General features: G+C 44.4%; 1 protein-coding gene and 1 pseudogene across 1 annotated transcript; both read right to left on the bottom strand.

The window, feature by feature from the left end:
• LOC141270768 (uncharacterized) overlaps window positions 1–22,530 on the bottom strand; it is a 153,781-nt pseudogene that overhangs the window by 73,019 nt on the left and 58,232 nt on the right.
• LOC141270766 (gastrula zinc finger protein XlCGF66.1-like) lies at window positions 950–5,408 on the bottom strand. Its single transcript, XM_073680879.1, has 5 exons — window positions 5,264–5,408; window positions 4,955–5,134; window positions 4,749–4,872; window positions 4,568–4,665; window positions 950–1,260 (listed from the first exon to the last, which is right to left on the bottom strand). Exons 1-5 carry the CDS (start codon window positions 5,339–5,341, stop codon window positions 1,153–1,155), a joined length of 588 nt encoding a protein of 195 aa, XP_073536980.1. The 5' UTR covers window positions 5,342–5,408; the 3' UTR covers window positions 950–1,152.

Here is a 22,530-nt window from a genome sequence, read left to right as displayed (position 1 = left end):
GCTTCAAGAGCCACCACACAGATGTATCCAGGACATGGGCTACAAGTGTCGCATCCTTTGTGTGAAGCCACTCATGACCAATAGACAATGGCAGAAGCGTCTTACCTGGGCCAAGGAGAAAAAGACCTGGACTGTTGCTCAGTGGTCAAAGGTGTTGTTTTCAGATAAAAGTAAATTTTGGATTTCTTTTGGAAATCAAGGTCCCAGAGTCTGGAGGAAGAGTGGAGAGGCCACAATCCAAGCTGCTTGAGGTCTAGTGTGACGTTTCCACAATCAGTGATGGTTTGAGGAGCCATGTCATCTGCTGGTGTAGGTCCACTGTGTTTTATCAAGACCAAAGTCAGCGCAGGAAATTTTAGAGCACTTCATGCTTCCCTCTGCCGACAAGCGTTTTGGAGATGGAAATTTCATTCTCCAGCAGGAATTGGCACCTGTCTACAATGCCAAAAGTACCAATATCTGGTTTAAATACAACAGTATCAATGTGCTTAATTGGCCAGGAAACTAGCCTGAGCTTCACCCCATAGACAATCTATGGGGTATTGTCAAGAGGAAGATGAGAGACACCAAACCCAACAATGCAGACGAGCTGGGCTTCCATAACACCTCAGCAGTGCCACAGGCTGATCACCTCCATGCCATGCCGCATTGATGCAGTAATTGATGCAAAAGGAGCCCTGACCAGGTATTGAGTGCATTTACTGAACAAAACAAAAAATATATATAGCTCACCATGCTGCTGTAATCATCATCTCCGGTCGGAGATTCCCTGGAGGGAGCTATTCCTGCTGGTGACAGCAGCCATATGCAACAAGGAAGGAGGGGGGAGGAACGTAATTCAGCATCACCGTCCAGGTAAAAATTTATTCTTTATTAGTGTATCATTAAAACCGAGTTAAAATTAACCTTCCTTTGCGTGTGAAGCAGGATAAAAGAATGAAAGAATGTATATAGTAATAATATGATTTTATGAGCAAGCTGCAAAAATGGAGTAGCTATAGCATGAATACCAATATGTCCTTTACAAGACGAAAGTCAATAGACTAGGCTGTGATGGGCTCAAATGGTTCTGGAAGAAACAAGGGAAAAGGGGGCTAACAGAGAAATTGAAGGATCTGTCAACTTTGGTGGACAAAGCCTAGTGATATGGGGTTATTTCACAGCTAAAGGCGTTGGATACTTGACCGGGATCGATGGTGGCCTCAATGCTGAGCTACATGTGAGTATTCTACAGGACGAGTTACTTCGTACACTCCAGCACTATGGATATAAAAAAGGATGAAGTAGCGTTAAAGCACGACAATGACCCGAAGCATACATCGAGATTGGCGATGAAATGGTTCAGTGACAATGAAGTAGAGGAGCTAAAGTAACCCCCACAGTCTCCAGATCTCAACCCAATTCAAAACTTGTGGGTAGATTTGAAGAAAAAAAACTGTACACATATAGTGACTTGTGAAAGTATTCACCCCCCCCCCTTATTACTTTTTGTGTTTTTCTCCCACACAACCTGGAATTTTACCCCTTTTTTTAAGGTTTACAACAGTACATGTAAAAAATATGCCTACAACTGTAAACATTTGGTTTTTTTACGTGCATAACTACTCACTCCCTAAAGTCAGTGCTTTGTAGAGCCTGCTTTTGAGGTAATTACAGCTGCAAGTAGCTTTGGATGAGCTTTTCACATCTTGCCATTGAGATTTTTGCCCATTCCACAAGGTAGAACTGCTCCAGCTCCTTCAAGTTAGATGGCTTCCTCTGGTGAACAGAAATCTTCAAGTCTGACCACAGGTTCTTAATTGGATTAGGGTCTGGGCTTTGACTAGGCCACTTCAGTCTTAGGCCCAAACAGTCGCAAATCATGCACATGGAATGACTCAAACATAACATTCGAACATGCCGAAGATACTCGAAAAACACCCGAGCATGCTCGTAAACCTTGAGTAACGAGCAAGCTCGCTCATCACTACTGACCATAACTTCCAAAACAGAAAATAGGTGTGTACAGGTGCTTACTAAGAGTAGTCATCTCCATATAAAATGAAGAAATAAAGTAGCACTCTGCAACGCTAAGTATGCGAACATGAAATACGAAGTTTGAATTGCATTACTGCTCTAGAAAATAGAAGAGTGCTACTTTATTTGTCAGTTATATATGGAGATGGCTACTCTTATTAAGTACCTGTACACACCTATTTTCTGTTTTGGAAGTGATAGTTTGTTTTTTATCAAATCACTGACAGACTGAAACTGTTTTTGCTCAAGAATATCCCTGTATTTCGCACCATCAATATTCCCCTCGACTTGGACCATTTTCCCTGTCCCTGCTGTCAAAAAACATCCCCACAGCATCATACTGCCACCACCATTTTTCACTGTGGGGATGGTGTTCTTGGGGTGATGAGCTGTGTTGGTTTGGTGCCAGACATAGCGTTTACCTTGGTGGCCATAAACTTTAATTCTGGTCTTATCCGATCACAGCACCATCCTCCATACATTTGGGGAGTCTCCCACATGTCTTTTCGCAAACTTAAAACAAGCCTTACAATTTTTGTGTGTAAATAAAGGCTTTTTTCCTCCCCACTCTTCCATATAGGCCACCTCTAAGGAGTGTACGGCTTATTGTGGTCGTATGGATAGATACTCCAGTCTCTGCTCGGCAACTCTGCAGCTCCTTCAGGGTTACCTTTGTGCTGCCTGTCTGGTTAATGCCCTCCTTGCCCAGGCTGAGATTTTTGGTGGGCGGCCCTCTCTTGGCAGGTTTGTTGTGGTACCATGTTCTTTACATTTGATGATAATGGATTTGATGGTGTTCTGGGGGATCATCAGAGATTGGGAATTTTTTTTTTTTTATATATATATAACCTGACTTGTACTTCTCAACAACTTTGTCCCTGACTTGTTCAGAGATCTCCTTGGTCTTCATGGTGTTTGGTTACTGGTGCCTCTTGATTAATAGTGTTGCAGGCTCTGTGGCCTTTCAGAAAAAGTGTGACAGACATGTGATACTTACATTGCACACAGGTGGTCTTCCTTTCACTAAGCATGTGACTTACGAAGGTAATTGCTTGCATCAGAAATTTTTAGGGGCTTCCTCACAAAAGGGGTGAATACATATGTACATGCCAATTTTTAGTTATTTGATCCCATAAATTTAATCTATGCCTATATTTTTCTCACTTCATCAACTTAGACTACTTAGTTGTGATGCATCACACACAAATCAGATTAAATATTTTTGTAAACAGGTTGTAATGTAACAAAATAGTTAAAAAGCCAAGGGAGAGGAGGGGTTGAATAGCTTTGCAAGCCGCTGTACCCAAGTGAGTCGACCAGTATGCACCAACTTTGGGAATGTGTAGAAGAGACCTGGGATCAGATTTCGGTTGAGACATGTTTGAATCTGATAGAGAGCATGCCCAGAAAGATTCAAGAAGTGTTAAAAGTCAAAGGTGGATTTACAAAAATAATAAAAATTAAAATGTAGATATTTAGGAGTAAAACAGTAACAATGCAGTGACATGAAAAGAATCTGCATAACTAATCATATGCTAAATAGTTGCAAGTCACGTATGAGATAGCCAACATGATTATCTATAAGATGATATCAGTCTCACGATCAAAGTTGTAGTGGATGGTGAGATATGGAGCATGAAAGTCAAAAGTTCAAAACATTGTTACCCTTTTGCTCGTCACTATAGGTAACATCTAATCTGATTAAAGTTGTTCTCATTCCATTCTTAGTCATTTGGTGCAGATGCCACGATGACTTGTCACATCCACAGCTCAACTCTGCAGACTTTCCTCTTCTCTGCTCCAATCAGGAAGAGACAGGTGTCTCTAAGGCTATGTTTACACATTGCGTTTTTGTTTTTTGTTTTTTTCTGTAGCAAAATCTGATCTCTTGCCAGGAGGTTTGTTCAGGATTTTTCTTGCTGCGTTCTTTTTAACTGTCCTTTCATCTCTTTATGCATGTACATAAAAGTTCAGTGAAAAAAAAATGTAATTCTGGTTTTGGCACGAAAAGAAGCTAAAAAATCTGAAACCTACGTTTTGGTGCGTTTTTTCAGCAATTTTTTTCACCACCCATTACTTCCAATGGGTGAAAAAACGCTGAAAGAAGTGACATGCACAAAATCCTGAAGAAAAAAAACCAAGATGTGTGCATGAGATTTCTGGAATCTCGTAGACTTTGCAGGTACTGTAAAACGCAGCTGAAAATTTGCATTAAAAAAAAACGCATCAAGAAACAAGATGTGTGAACATAGCCTAATAAATTGGCCATTCAGTATAATGGATTATTCACACGTCTGTATTTTTAATTCATGTTTCTTTGCCAAAATCAGGAGGGGAACTTACAGAGAAAAACTATAATTAAAAGATTAACACCTGTTCTGTCTTTTGGAGAAACTTTTGGTTTTCACATACAAATACTGATGAAACACTAATCAAAAATACTCATGTGTGAAAAAATCCTTATACCGGTGAATAAAAAGATTGAACACAAGACCTTCACAACCTTCTACATATGATTGAGGAGATCTCATGACACCTTCTCTCCATCTACCTGATAATCCTGAGGAACATCAGGATCTTCTTGATTACAGTTCTGTGGAAGAAGAAGACGGGGACATCTCTCTGGTGTTGTCCTCTCACTGGATACAACTGGAAGAAACAAATACAGGGATTGAATTCATTCTTTACACACAGATAATTATAGGCCGTGTGTATTTAGTCCTGTCTATTACCTGGTGATGTGAGCGGCTGGGGAACCTCCATCATGACGTCCTTGTACAGATTTTTGTGTCCTTCTAAATACTCCCACTCCTCCATGGAGAAATAGACGGTGACATCCTGACATCTTATAGGAACCTGACACATACAATGATACCGTCATCCCCCGATCCCTTCATAGCGTTACTGTATAATGTCCCAGCATTCCCAACAGTGTCACCTCTCCAGTCAGCAGCTCAATCATCTTGTAGGTGAGTTCTAGGATCTTCTGCTCATTGATGTCCTCGTGTATCAGGGGGTGATGTGCAGGCCCCGTAATTGGGCTCAGGGGTCTTCCCCATCCCTCAGACACAGGGTCCTGACAGCGCTCACTAGAGGTCTTCTTCACTACTGTGTAATCCTGGTTATGGAGAGACACATTAATAAATCTCACTCCAGACATTTCCAGAGTCCTCACCTCTCCAGTTCTGTCCATCTGTTATTCCCATAGATAAGAATGATGTAATGTGACGTCATCAGAATCTCTCACCTCTCCAGTAAGCCTGAAGAGGATCTCTAGGGTGAGGTGTAATATCCTCTCCGCCATCTTGTCCCTGTCCCTATCCATCCTTGATGGTCAATCAGGAAAATTCTCTTATATAGAAGATCTCCACTGAGAGGATCCGATATTGTAGGGACCTGAATGGGGAGAAGATGACGATGTAACATCATAAAGATCCCATGTAAGAAATCTCCGGAGCTGTTACCGGCTTCATATGATCACTACATCCAGTCATGGCCCCGTCCTGCCCCCGGTATAACACACAATCACATTATAGTCACATACAGGGATTTATCACAGGCTCAGCACTGAGGGGGTTAATAGTAATGGGGGGATCTCCACATACCTCCACCTGCAGAGCCGCCACCACATATATGGCTGTTCTGTGCTTACAGGACCTGTGATGAGGTCACAGAAGGGGAGGAGTCAGGGGTCACATGATCAGGGGCCTCAGTAGATGCAGGACTCTGCTGTGCTGGTTGTCATGGTGCTGGATGAGGGGAAGTTTATGTGTGGGGTCAGGAGGGATTTGCAGTGTGGATGGAGCAGAGCTGTGTGTGTATGATGTGTATTATTATTATTATTATTTATTATTATAGCGCCATTATTTCCATGGCGCTTTACATGTTTAAAAGGGATATACATAGCAAACAAGTACAATAATTTGAACAAAATGAGGAGGAGCGAGGACCCTGCCCGCGAGGGCTCACAGTCTACAAGGGATGGGTGAGGATACAGTAGGTGAGGGTAGAGCTAGTCGTGTAGCGGTATGGTGGAGTGATGGTTAATGCAGGTTGTAGGCTTGTCGGAAGAGGTGGGTCTTCAGGTTCCTTTTGAAGGTTTCCACTGTAGGCGAGAGTCTGATGTGTTGGGGTAGAGCGTTCCAGAGTAGGGGGGATGCACGGGAGAAATCTTGTATGCGATTGTGGGAAGAGGAGATAAGAGGGAAGTAGAGAAGGAAATCTTGTGAGGATCGGAGGTTGCGTGCGGGTATGTACCGGGAAACTAGGTCACAGATATATGGAGGAGACAGGTTGTGGATGGCTTTGTATGCCATGGTTAGGGTTTTGAACTGGAGTCTCTGGGCATTGGGAAGCCAGCGAAGGGATTGACAGAGAGGTGACACCACGTAATAGCGGGGAGATAGGTGTATTAGTTGGGCAGCAGAGTTTAGGATAGATTGGATGAGTGTGAGAGTGTTAGAAGGGAGGCCACAGAGTAGTCGAGGTGGGAGATGATGAGGGCGTGCACTGGTGTTTTTGCAGATTCATGGTTGAGGAATGTGCGGATCCGGGAAATATTTTTGAGTTGGAGTCCGCAGGAAGTGGAAAGGGCTTGGATATGAGGTTTGAAGGAGAGATCAGAGTCAAGGGTTACCACGAGGCAGCAAGCTTGCGGGACTGGGTAAGTGGACAGCCATTGACTTTGATAGATACTGTAGGTGAGGTGAGTGGGTTGAGCGCAATGGTGGAAAGATGATGAATTCAGTTATATCCATATTAAGATTTAGGAATCTAGCAGAGAAGAAAGATGAAATAGCTGACAGGCAGTGTGGGATTCTGGTTAGTAAGGAGGTGATATCAGGTCTGGAGAGGTAGATCTGTGTGTCGTCGGCATAGAGGTGATACTGAAAGCCATGAGATTCTATGAACTGTCCAAGGCCGAAGGTGTAGATGGAAAAGAGCAGGAGTCCTAGAACTGAGCCTTGGGGGACACTGACAGATAGGGGGTGAGATGAGGAGGTGGTGGGTGAGTGGGAGACACTGAATGTCCTGTCTGCTAGGTATGAAGAGATCCAAGATAGGGCCAAGTCTGTGATGCCAAGAGATGAGAGAGTCTGTAGTAAAAGGGAATGGTCTTCTGTGTCGAAGTTGTGTAAACATGAAAAAACCTCTAAAATAATAATTCATTATTATTTTAGAGGTTTATTCATGTTTACACATATTCTAGTTACCTCTATCTCAATAGAGTTTTGGTACGTTTCTTCTGTGTCGAAGGCAAATGACAAGTCCAGAAGGAGGAGGACAGAGTAGTGTCGCTTGGATTTGGCAGTTAGTAGGTCGTTGATGACTTTAGTCAGGGCAGTTTGAGTAGAATGGTGTGGTCATAAGCCAGATTGGAGGTGTACAGTGGGTACGGAAAGTATTCAGACCCCATTAAATTTTTCACTCTTTGTTTCATTGCAGCCATTTGGTAAATTCTAAAAAGTTCATTTTTTTCTCATTAAAGTACACTCTGCACCCCATCTTGACTGAAAAAACAGAAATGTAGAAATTTTTGCAAATGTATTAAAAAAGAAAAACTGAAATATCATATGGTCATAAGTATTCAGACCCTTTGCTCAGACATTCATATTTAAGTCACATGCTGTCCATTTCCATGTGATCCTCCTTGAGATGGTTCTACTCCTTCATTGGAGTCCAGCTGTGTTTAATTAAACTGATAGAACTTGATTTGGAAAGGCACATACCTGTCTATTTAAGACTTCACAGTGCATGTCAGACCAAATGAGAATCATGAGCTCACAGGAACGGCCCAAGGAGCTCAGAGACAGAATTGTGGCAAGACACAGATCTGGCCAAGGTTACAAAAGAATTTCTGCATTACTCAAGGTTCCTAAGAGCACAGTGGCCTCCATAATCCTTAAATGGAAGAAGTTTGGGACCACCAGAAGTCTTCCTAGACCTGGTCATCCAGCCAAACTGAGCAATCGTGGGAGAAGAGCCTTGGTGAGAGAGGTAAAGAAGAACCCCAAGATCACTGTGGCTGAGCTTCAGAGATGCAGTGGGGAGATGGGAGAAAGTTCCACAAAGTCAACTATCACTGCAGCCCTCCACCAGTCGGGCCTTTATGGCAGAGTGGCCCAACGGAAGCCTTTCCTCAGTGTAAGACATATGAAAGCCCGCATAGAGTTTGCTCAAAAACACATGAAGGACTCCCGGAATATGAGAAATAAGATTCTCTGGTCTGATGAGACGAAGATAGAACTTTTTGGTAATAATTCTAAGCTGTATGTGTGGAGAAAACAAGCCACTGCTCATCACCTGCCCAATACAATCCCAACAGTTAAACATGGTGGTGGCAGCAACATCCTATGGGGTTGTTTTTCAGCTGCAGGGACAGGACAACTGGTTGAAATTGAAGGAAACATGAATGCGGCCAAGTACAGAGATATCCTGGATGAAAACCTCTTCCAGAGTGCTCTGGACCTCAGGCTTGGCCAAAGGTTCACCTTCCAACAAGACAATGACCCTAAGCACACAGCTAAAATAACAAGGAGTGGCTTCAGAACAACTCTGTGACCATTCTTGACTGGCCCAGCCAGAGCCCTGACCTAAACCCAATTGAGCATCTCTGGAGAGACCTGAAAATGGCTGTCCACCAACGTTCACCATCCAACCTGACGGAACTGGAGAGGATCTGCAAGGAAGAATGGCAGAGGATCCCCAAATCCAGGTGTGAAAAACTTGGTGCATCATTCCCGAGAAGACTCATGGCTGTACTAGCTCAAAAGGGTGCTTCTACTCAATACTGTGCAAAGGGTCTGAATACTTATGACCGAGTGATATTTCAGTTTTCCATTTTTAATAAATTTGCAAAAATTTCTACATTTCTGTTTTTTTTCAGTCAAGATGAGGTGTAGAGTGTACTTTAATGAGGAAAAAATGAACTTTTTTAGAATTTACCAAATGGCTGTAATGAAACAAAGAGTGAAAAATTTAAAGGTGTCTGAATACTTCCCGTACCCACTGTATGTAGCAGAGCTGTGTGTGTATGATGTGTATGTAGCAGAGCTGTGTGTGTATGATGTGTATGTAGCGGAGCTGTGTGTTTTCGACGCGCACATAGCAGAGCCGTGCGTGTATTATGTGTATGTAGTGGCAAATCTTCTTTATTTCAATTCAATTAAAAAGACATAAGAGATATTCACCATGAGTAATAGGATAGAATAAAAATCATTATATCCAAATATTTACCAGTTTTACACCAAGATGACACCTTCAAAGAAATAGTTCACAAAGGCTGTCAAGTTGTCTCTAAAACAGGCAAAATCAGTAGGAGAAATATTGTCTCCTATTTTATTAATGAATAAAAATTCTGGAAAAACATGGTTGAGTCAAAAAGGATTTTATTGGTGTGGAGAAAGTAGGTGCAATATTTGTAGATACGCAGTTAAGAAAAAAGAAGTGTGTGTGTGTATATATATGTATATATAATTTATTTATTTTGTAAAGGATCAGCCCTCAGGGAGACGCTGGTGCACACACAGGGGTCTGATTCGTTGATTCAAAACAAATGTGCGGTTTATTAAATGTCCATGAACCATCCAGCTTAACAAACATAAACAGCCTCTTCTGGGTAAAAAAGGAAAACAGCACCAAAATTAAAAATAAACACACAAGAAAGGTATTTTTACTTTGTACACACCAACCACTAATGATCCAGCTGGACTTCCTTATAGTGTCCGTACCAGTATATTCTGGTGCCCTCTGATGGACTTGATCAGGGGACTCACTAAATCCATAACTATGCGATGAAATGGGACCATAATGATAGGTAGCGGCTCTGAAACGACTTGGAAGTGAGTGAGGGGGGAGGTTAGTTGGCAGGTGAGACAGGGACAGGACCTACAATAATTCATGATCTCTCGATGACAGCCGGGCCAGTAGAACCTAGGAAGGATCCGTTCCTAGGTTTTCTACCCTCTAAGACATGAGTATGTTCCCTAACACTCAGCGTCTGTAGGGTCCTAGTACCAACAACTGCTCGATCATCTATAATTCCCCATTTATAGCAAAATAAGGATATCAGGTACAGGCCCCGGGCTCTTGAGCAACCCTATTTAGTACAGTTTATTATCAAACGTTTCTTTAAGAGTTGGGTGGTCCCAAAGTTTCCCCCAGACAACCCCAGCTCAGGGATGTGGGCCTCAGGGGACACTGTCTAATCCTCATCGCCAACCAACACACAAAAGTGAAACCCGTCAGACTCTGGCTGCGTTGAGTTTTCTTTAAGGGTGACTTGGCTGTCATCTGAGTAACCAGGCACCCTGATTTTTCCCCATAAGTCCCAAAATAAGGCAAAGTCCCACCCTATTATTATAGGGTGTAATAGGTACTAGACGACTCCAACGTCATAGGTCTGGGTGCCAGAGTATTGAGGATCACACAGACCACAGGGTAATTTTAAGCATCGGCATGGATACACCGTACTCTCACCACCTTCCCAGGAGCCAGCCAGAGAGGAAGTGTAGCCCTTAAAAGGGTTACCAAACTCCCTGAGTCTAATAGACAAGTCACTCACACTGGACATTCCTGCGATCCCTCGCCAGGTTGAGGGTCAGCACTGCAGGCAGGGTATGCAAAATATGAGCAGTGCCTACTTATGCTGCATTCCTTTCACTCAGTGATTGTGGGACAATGGGTGGCTATGTGCCCCATTGTGTGACACCTCCAACATATCACAGTATTAGATGGAGCCTTTGGCAACAACTCAAACGCCTCTTGGGCCCTTGGACGCCCCCCAAAAGTGTCTCTAGTTCCCTTCTTTTGAGTGTCAGTCCCTCTTTGGAGATATTAAGACTCCTTGCTTTTCCAAGGAAATCTCGACCGCCTCATACCTTTCCACCAGGCCCACCAGGTCATCTGCATGCCACCAGTCCCACCAGGTCATCTCTCTGGGCAAACCAGGACTGAACGAGCCTCGGGAGTGTATGGACCTGTCCATGATGACCGTCTCCACCATCTGCGCAGGGGAGGAAGATTCCGGTTACAACCACTTTTGAACCAGGTGTAGAAGGTTCAACATTTGGGACCAGAAAGGTTTGTCACCGTGATAGGCCAGTGGTGCACCCTTTGCGCCCTGACAGTCAGTCACTCCTAAGTGCGCCAAGATCTCTATTTTCAACTTGGCATACTCTTTTGCATCCTGCAAGACAAGGTCATAATAGGCCTTCTGTGTGTCACGTAGTGACTAGGGACTGTGGGTACCTACCTGATCCCTCAAACTAGGGGTGACCTATTCTATCCCTGTCCCCTGAATTACTCCTGAAGGTGGAGACACCTGATTCTCGTACCTATCTATGCTCCTAACTTAGCCCTTATCTGATCCCTTCCCCAATCAGGGAGGTGAGGGGCTGAAGTGTATAGGAAAACACTAACCAGACAGACAGGGTTAACATACAGGGACAAAAGAAAACTGCAATCATACAAATACACTCACAAAACAACAGAGTGGGAAACAGAGGAGGTATAGGAAGGGTAAACCAAACATGAGAGGATAAGGGAAAACAAGTAAACCAACACCACGCAGCAATCTCCAGAAAAACTCTCCAACTGCCAAATCCAAACACTGAAATCTCTCCTTTACCACCAAACCAGGAAGTAGAACTATCACTGGCAACTCCCAAGTGCCAGTAACAATCATATGTAGCAGAGGGGAGTGGCCAACACTGAACAACTGAAACAATTCAGGATGGAGAGCTCCAGGAGATCAACTGAACTGATTAACCCTCTCCCTGACAGTAAGGAAACCTGCACTGTTTAATAAGATGGTGACGCAGTTCTAATAAGTGCAGGAGTTCGTGTAAGCAGACACTGCGTCAAGAACGCCTCGACGTCACCACCCGGGATCATATTTGCAAAGCTCTCCTTACCATCTTCCTCACGTGAGAAACATCACCTTGACTTAGGGGTGGGGTGGTTGCCCTGCCATGGATCGCCCTGGCTAGGAGTTCCATTTGCTGCCTATGCTGCTGCTGTTGCCACTGCTGCTTCTGTTGCCACTGCTGCTGCTACCATGGCTGTTGCTGATGGAGATTAGCTTGCACCAATTGCTTTATTAGAGCTTCCAAGTTCTCTGCTTTTGCTCCTGCAGTCTCTTTTACCCAAGACTTGCGATATCTCTGCGGCCGATACACATGCCCCCCAGGGATTCGTGCACGCACTTCTAGCTCCAATTGTGGAGGATCAACACTCGGGTAAACGTGGGTGCACACACCGGGGTCCTATTTGTTGGTTCAAAAACAAATGTGCAGTTTATTAAATGTTCATAAACCATCCACCTTAACAAACAAAAACTGCCTCTTCTGGTTACAAAAGAAATAACAGCACCAAAACAGAAAATAAAAAGTCCATATGTAGCACAGGCTCATCCATTTAAATGTCAGACCTTCACTCAGCCTCTAGCAAAACTGAACCACACAAGCAAGGTCTTTTCACCTTGAACATCATGATTGAGCTTGACTTCCTAATATCTGCCATATCACGCCCTGGGGTGGGGATATGTGAGTCCCACCCATCTCAATGAATGCTCGTAAATCCGATGTGTGTGCTGGAGCCTGCTTCTTCGGGCCTACATCAATGAGGCTACCAACCTCAATGATACATATCTACCCTCAAGGACACGTGCAGTACAATAATATATTATATATATGAGGGTGGCTATCGGACACATTGTTGATGGGAGGTATGCATCACGGAAGTCTCTAAAGGGACTTTGTTGGACTGTACTGAAAGTCTGTTTATTTTCCTGTGCTTGTGACATGGTTTATGAAGCACCAATAAACCAGCCTTGACATTTAAATGGAAACGTTTCCTGTGTTACCTTGCCACGCACCCAAGTGAGTAACATTCCCACAATTGGTGTTAGAAGTGCGGGCAGCGTTCCCAGGGAACACGTGTGACTTCTATAGAGGTGCTGCATGTTCTGGGTGAAGGCAGCCATAAGCCAGCAAGCAACATAAGTCAGCTTGGAGGACCTGGTGAAAAATCTGTTGCAAGCCCAGCAGCTACAAAGTCAACAGCAGCAGCAGTTTGATTTACTTGCAGAGGCGGTTTGTGGCACGGTGACATCTCCGACTACAAGGTCAGCTGCTGATTTTTTGATCCGTAAGGCGGTAAGGAGAACCCTGCAGAAAATGATTGGGGGTGATGACATAGAGGCCTTTTTGACCGTTTTTGAAAAGGGTCGTCGAGAGGGAGAAACTCCGGCCAGAGCAATGGGCGGAAGTGCTGGGGCCATACTTAACGTGGGAGCCCCAGAAGGCCTACTATGACTTAGGCTTTTTTTGGCGCGCTTGGGAGTGACAATGACTGTCAGGGCACAATGGGTCCAAACTGTGACAAATCCCCTCGCTCCCAAATGTTTGATCTGCTGCACCTGGTCCAAAACTGGTTGCAGCCAGAGTCCTCTAACCCTGCGCAAATGGTAAAGCGAGTAGTAATTGACCGGTTTGTGCATTCCCTTCCAAGGCAATTGCAGATTTGGGTTGCCCAGGGTGATCCCCGGAACGCCATTGACTTGGTCAAAAGGTATCAGGTGGTCAAGGGTTCCTTGAGGAGGCAACCCACTCCATACTGGTGGTCCCAACAGGGGGTGGAGACCCAAGTTGGGGTGGGGCATCCAAGGTCCAAAGGGGAGTGGGAGGTAATGCCAAAGGTCCCAGCTGGCGATATTATATGCTGGAAATGTCATAGCCCAGGTCATGTAGCCGCCCGTTGCCCCCTGACCTCCGAGCAGACGGACTTTAGCCTGTGACACAGCTGTTCATACTATGCAAATCCGGCCTGCAGTCAAGCCAGTGAGGGGCCACTGGCTTGTCCCATAAAGGTGAATGGTCAGCAAGTGACTGGACTGCTGTACACAGAGTTTTCTGACCCTTGTGAGGGCCACACTTCCTCTCCAGCTAATCACTGGGAAGACGGTTGACCTCCACTGCATTCATGGTGATGCTAAAGACTATCCAGTGTCAGAGTGTACATTGAAATTGTAGCGTCGGCGTATCTGCCTCCTGCCGGGCAGAGACGCCATTCCCCTCACCGCCGCGGTCCCAGTCCGGCGTCCTCCAGCTCCCCTGCTCCTGCTGCTGCTGTTGCGCGCACCGCATGCAGCTTCCCGGGCACTGTGCTTAGGGCGGGCGCTCTCCCTTCCTCTTGAAGGGGCCGCGTACGCCGTCCTAAAGAGTCCACGGCCAATGGCCGGAGGACCTCTCCTATAAAAAGCACCTCCTCCAAAATGGAGGTGCCTGTGCAAGGTTGTTGTTTGTGTACTAACACTCTCCTCAGCCCTCAGGTTCCAGTGCCCGCCAGCCTATCTGTTAGGTGTGCCCACCAGCCTGTCTATCAGATCAGCTGTGCCTGCCAGCCTGTCTACCCGGATCACCCGTCTGGTTACCTGCCGTGCCCGCCTGCTTGCCAACCCGGATGACCCGTCAGGCTACCTGCCGTGCTCTTCCACTGTACCTGTCAGCTTCAGCTACCTGACCTGTGGGAGTCGCCTGCTCTCACACAAGGTCGGTCCCAGAGTGGCACCTGGTCCACCTGCTCGGTCCCTCCTTGGTTCACGGAGTCGACTAAGCCGCCGTGCGACCAGGGTCGGTCCAAGTAGGCACTTAGTTACGCCCCTCTGGTCCCTCCTTGCATCCCAGCACAGAGGTTCCACCACCCGGATCCGTAATAGAAATGACCCAAGGTAACGAGTCCCATGAGTTCGGCATGATCCAGGACTTATTGCACCCCATTAGTATAGGCCGGGACTTTTCTTTGTTTTGGGACTTGTGGGGGAAGAAGACAGGGCTTGGTTGCATGGATGAGAGATGGTCGCCCCTAAAGAAGTGTCACCATGCCTAGAGTCTGACAGGCTTCCCTTCTGTGTCTTTGTGGGGGATGAGGAGGTACGACATTCCTGAGTTAGGAGTGACCAGTGAAAATTTTGGGTCCGCCCAACATAGGGACCTAACTCTAAAGGAGGCGTTCAATAATGTTACATAGTTACATAGTTTATAAGGCCGAAAAAAGACAAGCGTCCATCCAGTTCAGCCTATTTCTTGTGCACTGCAGCTATTCCGCAGCATTGATCCAGGGAAAGGCAACAAAAAAACATGCGGCATAGGCCAATTTACATCATTGAGGAAAAATTCACTTCCCGCCACCAATCTGGCAGTCAGATTAAATCCCTGGATTAATTAACTAAGCATAAGATGTAATTTTATTGTTCTCAAGAAAGGCGTCCAGGCCTCTCTTGAACTCATTAAGTGAGTTGGACATCACCACTTCCTCTCCCAGAGAGTTCCAGAGTCTCACGGCTCTGACCGTAAAGAATCCCCTTCTATGATGGTGCAGGAACCTCCTTTCCTCCAGACGCATAGTGTGCCCCCTCGTCTTTGTCACCATCCTTGGTATAAACAGGTCATGGGAGAGATCTCTGTACTGCCCCCTGATGTATTTATACATGTTTATGAGGTCTCCCCTAAGCCTTCTCTTTTCCAATGTAAATAGGCCTAATTTTGACAACCTCGCTGGGTATTCTAGTCCCTCCATTCCCTTTATTACCTTAGTCGCCCTCCTTTGTACCCTCTCTAGCTCCAATATGTCTTTCCTGAGCACAGGAGCCCAGAACTGTGCACAATATTCTAAGTGCGGCCTTACCAGCGCTTTATACAGAGGAAGAACAATGTTCACATCATATGCCCCTATTCCTCTTCTGATGCATGCCATGACTCTATTTGCCTTCGCAGCTGCTGCCTGACACTGGGCACTCCAATTTAATTTGCTATTAACCAAGACGCCCAGGTCCTTCTCCATGTCAGATTTCCCCAACGGTTTCCCATTTAATATGTATGGGTGACTGCTGTTTTTCTTTCCCATGTGCATGACCTTACATTTATCGGCATTGAACCCCATTTGCCATTTTTTGGCCCAACTCCCCAATTTATCTAAATCCTCCTGTAGCTGTGCCCTATCCTCATCTGTATTAACTACTTTACAAAGTTTAGTATCATCTGCAAATATTGCTATTTTACTATGCAACCCTTCCACTAGATCATCAATAAATATATTAAATAATATAGGGCCCAAGACAGACCCTTGAGGCACCCCGCTAGTAACCCTGACACACCCTGAGCTTACTCCATTGATAACCACCCTCTGCTTTCTATCACTCAGCCAGCTATTTACCCACTTGCACACATTATCCCCCAGACCAAGCATTCTCATTTTATATACCAACCTTTTGTGTGGCACGGTATCAAACGCTTTGGAGAAGTCAAGGTATACAACATCCACTGACTCTCCCCGGTCCAGCTGTGAGCTCACCTCCTCATAGAAGGCCATCAGGTTTGTTTGGCAGGAGCGATCCCTCATGAATCCATGTTGATATGGAGTTAGACAGTTATTATCATTAAGATATTCTACAATAGCATCTCTAAGAAATCCTTCAAACAATTTACCCACAACAGACGTTAAGCTTACTGGTCTATAGTTCCCAGGGTCACTTTTAGACCCCTTTTTGAATATTGGTACCACATTTGCTTGGCGCCAGTCTAGTGGGACAGTCCCTGTCCATAAAGAGTGCTTGAATATAAGATACAGCGGTCTGTCTATCACATTACTTAATTCTTTTAGTACCCGGGGGTGTATGCCATCTGGGCCTGGTGACTTGTCTATTTTGATATTATTTAGGCGTTTCTGAACTTCCTCCTGGGTTAGGTGGGTGATATTTAGCGGAGGGTTTACTTTATCACTCTGCAACTGTCACTGTCATAAACGGAATACCGCAAGAGCCGGGGGCTGACACCAGGTTTCCCTATTTTATGTTGAGTGGGGACTCATTTACCAGGTTACTAAGGTGAGGGAGGAGATAGTGGAACAATTGTTGGTATCAGGACTTTATAGACGAAGGGTGTTGGACATGGCCCATTCACATGTCTTGGGGGAACAAAACTCAAGAACAGGTCATGTGGAGGTACGATTGGCCCGGATGTCACTGGGAAATCTTAAAGTATTGCAGATCCTGCCCCACCTGCCAGATAACCGGCCCCACCTCTCACTTTCAAAGTCCCTTTGTGCGATTACGCATCATAGAAGTGCCATTCGAGCGAACTGCCATGGACTTGGTCCATCCCCTGGCTAAATCTGCTCATGGGCATCAATATAAATTGGTCATCCTTGACTATACTACGCAGTACCCTGAAGCAGTTCCCCTGAGATACTCCTCTGCAAAAAGTATGGCCCACCAGTTTATCCACGTTTTTTCCGGACAGGATTACTGAGAGAAATCCTGACCAATCAAGGAACACCCTTTATGAGTAAGGTGATGATAGAACTGTGTAAGGCCCTGCAAATTACACACCTGAAGATGTCAGTGTACCATCCCCAGATGGGCGGCCTTGCTTAAGACTGTCATAGAAAAGGACAGTCAAGACTGGGACTGTCTCCTACCGTATCTGTTTTCTATCCGGGAGGTTCCACAAGCCTCTACGGAATTCTCTCTGTTTGAACTTCTGTATAGCCAACATCCATAGGGTCTCCTTGATGTAGCGAAGGAAACATGGGAAGGCGAGGTCATGCCCTACCGGAGCGTCATCGAGCATGTCGCCCAGATGCAGGAGAGGATTGCGAAGGTGATACCCATAGGAGGCTCAAGCTAGGATCTACAACAGGTCAGCCAGGGTGAGGCAGTTCAGCCCCAGGGACAGAGTCCTTGTACTAACTCCCACAGTGGAGAGTAAGTTCTTGGCCAAATGTTAAGGCCCCTATGAGGTGGTGGAGAAGCTTGGTGAAGTGAACTACAAGGTTCATAGACCAGGAAGATGAAAACTGTACCAAGTGTACCACATCAGGCTTATCAACCCGTGGCAAGGCAGGGAGCCCCTTGAAACTCCATGTTTGCTGGTCAAGCCAGAAGCAGATGTTGAAGGAGTTGCAATAATGGAGACGCGTTGAAGGCCCTAAAACAGCAGGGTCGGGAGTTGCTGCAGGAGAACATGGACCTGTTCTCAGATTTGCCAGGATGTACAAAGGTCATAGAATACAAGGTTCTGATGGAATCCCATGAGCGGGTGAACTTGAAAGCCTATCGAATTCCCAAGACCCGGCGAGAACTGATCTCCAAAGAAATAAAGTGTATGCTGAATCTCGGGAGTCATTGAGGAATCCAAATTTGGGTGGTCAAGCCAAATTGTCCTGGTTCCAAAACCTGATTGCGAATGGAGGTCCTATAACGATTATTCAGCTTCCTAAAAAGTCTCCAAGTTCGATGCAGTGTGTCAATGAGCTGATTGAGAGACTTGGACCAGAAAGTTACATAACCACCTTGGATTTAACAAAGGGATATTGGCAAATCCCCATGTCACAAGTAGCCAAGGAGATAACCGCTTGCTCTACACCCGACGGATGCTTTCAATACATCCTGATGCCATTTGGACCACAGGGAGCCCCGGCCACCTTCCAGAGGATAATGGACTGGATCCTAGCACCCCAAAAGAAATATGCCGTGGCAAATCTAGACGATATTGTAATCTTCAGCCTGGATTGGGAAGTCATCCTCGAAAAGTCCAGGCTGTGTTGGATGTTCTCAGGAAGGCGGGGTTTTGTATAAATCCAAAACAATGTGCCATGGGGAAAGAAGAGGCCAAATATCTAGGATATGTCACAGGTAGAGGCAAGATCAAACACCAAATGAGTAAAGTGGACGCAATCCAAAACTGTCCAAGAGCACTCTCAAAGAAGCAAGTTAAGTCTTTCTCGGAATTGTGTAATACTACAGGTGTTTCCTCTTCAACTTTGCCATGATGGCCGCACCTCTGACCCTCCGACGAAATCAACTATGACCAAATGGATTGCGAGATGGCCTTTCAAAAACTGAAAGTAGCTCTGTGTAAGCAGCCGGTTCTGGTGGCCTCCGACTTTAAGAAGGAATTTCTACTCCAGAAGTCAGTTTAGGTGCAGTCCTTTCTCAGGAGTTACACAAGGAGGAGCATTCTCTGCCTGAGGAAGCTGTCGGCATGAGATTTATTCTATTGTAGAAAAGAAATGCTTGGCCATATAGTGGGTGATGGACACATTACTATACCATCTGTTAGGGCAAAAATTTTAATTAGTATGAGACAATGACCCACTCAGGTGGATGAGGGAGAAAAATGCTCGAGTTACCTGCAGGTGTCTGGCCTTGCAGGATTTCACCTTCCATGTGGAACATAGAGCCAGGAAGCTACATGGTAATGCCGATGCCCTCTCGAGAATCCAGTGACTAGTGGTAGAAGGTGCCAAGCCCCATGGCTTTAAGCAGAGGGGGAGGTATATAAAGTGGCTACCGGACACATAGTTGATGGGAGGCATGTATGTGGTTGTCATCTGTGATCTAAACCTAGAGTAATGCTCTGGTGCACATAGTAATAAGAGGCTTGTTTTGTGCATCTGGGTCAGTATTATGGACAGCCTGAGAGATGGGCGGGCCTAGCTGTCTACATACCCCACCGCTGGGTGTGGTTCACTTGATAAAATGGAGTCTGTTTGTTTGACACATGTTTTGTGTGTGGAGGTAAGAAGACCTCTTGTGTGGTGTCTCCAAACTGAGCCGGTATGCTGGATGCTATTCAGCCGGTGTGTCCTGGACTGTCTCTAAAGTGAATTTGCTGGAACAGTTTAATTTGCTTTGCCTGCACTGAAAGGCCGTTTATTTTCCTTTGCTTGTGGCATGGTTTATGAATCACCAATAAACTAACCTGGACATTTAAATGGAAACGGTTCCTGTGTTACCTCACCACGCACGAGAGTAGCATTCCCACAATATATACATGGCTTTTATATATATATATATATATATATATATATTATACATATAAAAATTAGCAATTATAAAGTTAAAGAGGTCATGGATGATTTGAGATAGTTTAATGATTTATTTTTTATAATTTTATTTATTTTTTGTCAATGCATTTATGTACGATTCAGGTATGATCCATATAAATAGTGACAGTGGTAATTTTGCTGTTTAGGCAAACGTTACTTCTATAATTCGATGAACGAGCTGAGTATATTTGTCTTTTTGTATTTTGTATCCTGGTCTGTAATGAGTTAAATTGTATTCACATAAGATTGGACGATGTTGCTTTAAATGTTCCCATTATTCCATGTGCTTAAACTATGACTATGGGCACTTTATTATTATCACATACATAACAAATATAACGACTTAACAGACAGGCTGGGTGTCGGATGGCAACTGTCCTGATCATGTATAGCAGCTTCTCTCCATTGCCGATGTCACATCGAACAAGAGAGAGCAGAATCAGACAACTTGTGTATGTAAATGTTAAATATTTGATATATACAGTTGAAACCAGACGTTTACACACACTATATAAAAAGACACATATGCATGTTTTTCTCAATATCTGACATGAAATCAGAATAAACTTTTCCCATTTTAGGTCAATTAGGTGTCACGGGTGTGTCAGATGCTACAGACAGTCGCTCTGCATCTGGCTGCAGAAGGTCTCGGCGTTTGGCATTGTAGACGCCTTCTTAATCCTTCTGACTTTTGGACCCAGCATCAACCTCCCTCCTGCTCTGATTGACACACCTTTACCTGGGTGTTTATAAACTCTGTCTGCTTTAGGGAGTCGCCGGTGATATTCACTTTTTCCCTTGTGAAAGCTTGGAGCTATAGCTGTTGGCTTACTTCCTCTCTGGTGTCTTTGGAGGACATTTGGTTTATCTCTCTGGAGTCTGCTCAAGCTAAGTTTCTTCCCCCTTGTTTGTCTCCTTTGTTGTTTTTAGTTTATAGTGGGGACTGACCAATGCTCATCCCCCTCCCTATCCAGGGCCTAGCTCTAGGGATATACAGGGCTTAGGTTTCCTGCTCGGCGATTGGTGTGGAACCAATATAGGGATGGTAGGGTAGGCAGGATGCTATTAGATCTGCCTTGGGGTCTCCACTCCCCCTTTTCCTAGTGTCTGGGCTCACTTCCCCTCATCCCTCTGTGTTGCACTTAGTCTTCCCACACTGTGCGTGACATTAGGATTACCATAATTTTTATTATTTGCCAAATGCCAGAATAATGAGAGAGGAAATGTTTTAAGGCATTCTTATTACTTACTGCAAAGTCAAAAGTTTACACACACTAAGATTTCTATGCCTTTAAACAATTCTGGACTGCCCATATGATTATGTCATGTGTTTGGAAGCTTCTGATAGGTATTTTGGCAACATCTGAGTTAATTAGAGACACACCTGTGGATGTATTTTAATGCACACCTGAAACACACTGCTTCTTTGTGTAGCATCATGGGAAAGTCTAAAGAAATCAGCCAAGATATCAGGAAGAGAATTGTGGACTTGCACAAGTCTGGCTCATCCTTGGGTACAATTTCACGATACCTGAAGGTGCCTCTGAACAAACAATTATACGCAAGTACAAACAAGATGGGAATGTGCAGACATCATACCGCTCAGGAAGGAGATGGGTTCTGTGTCCAAGAGATGAATGTGTTTTGGTCCGACATGTGCATATCAACCCAAGGACAAAAACAAAAGACCTTGTGAAGATGATGTTGGAAGCTGGTAAGATTGTGTCAATATCCACAGTGAAACGAGTACTGTATCAACATGGGATGAAAAACCACTCTGCCAGGAAGAAGCCATTACTCCAAAAGAAACATAAAAAAGCCAGATTAATGTTTGCAACTGTATATATGATTCATACATGGGTGAATTTTACAAATACTAATTGCTTTGCAGTAACAATTAATCACTGGTAATTGTATACATTTTCTAATAAACATCTAATGCCTCAAATTGTTTTCCATGATTTTAGTATAAATGTATAACTTGTTTTTTTCTCTTACACATTTAAAAAAAATGATGAAAGGAAAATTCCCTACTTCCCTGTGTGAGTTCTTTGATGTCTAACAGCATTTGCTTTCAATGTAAAACATTTCCCACATTCTGAACATGAAAATGGCTTCGTCCCTGTGTGAATTTTCTGATGTACAACAAGTTCTGATTTAGTTTTAAAACATTTCCCACATTCTGAACATGAATATGGCTTTTCCCCTGTATGAATTCTCTGATGTACAACAAGATATGATCTTGTTTTAAAACATTTCCCACATTCCAAACATGAATATGGCTTTTCCCCTGTGTGAACTCTCTGATGTGTTACGAGATGTGATTTCTCTATGAAACATTTTCCACATTCTGAACATAAAAATGGCTTTTCCCCTGTGTGAATTCTCTGATGTGCAATGAGATGTGATAACTCATTAAAACATTTCCCACATTCTGAACATGAATATGGCTTCTCCTCTGTGTGAGTTCTCTGATGTACAATAAGCTGTGATTTCTGTATAAAACATTTTCCACATTCTAAACATGGAAACGACTTCTCCCCTGTGTGAATTTTCCGATGCCTAACAAGATCTGACTTCCCATTAAAACATTTCCCACATTCTGAGCAAGAATATGGTTTCTCC

This window comes from Phyllobates terribilis, unplaced genomic scaffold, assembly GCF_046119375.1.
Source record: "Phyllobates terribilis strain yellow unplaced genomic scaffold, ASM4611937v1 Scaffold_5__5_contigs__length_657084704, whole genome shotgun sequence".
NCBI classification, from domain to species: domain Eukaryota; kingdom Metazoa; phylum Chordata; class Amphibia; order Anura; family Dendrobatidae; genus Phyllobates; species Phyllobates terribilis.
The sequence above is the reverse complement of the archived record's forward strand: the minus strand, read 5'-3'. Positions and strand labels throughout refer to the sequence as shown.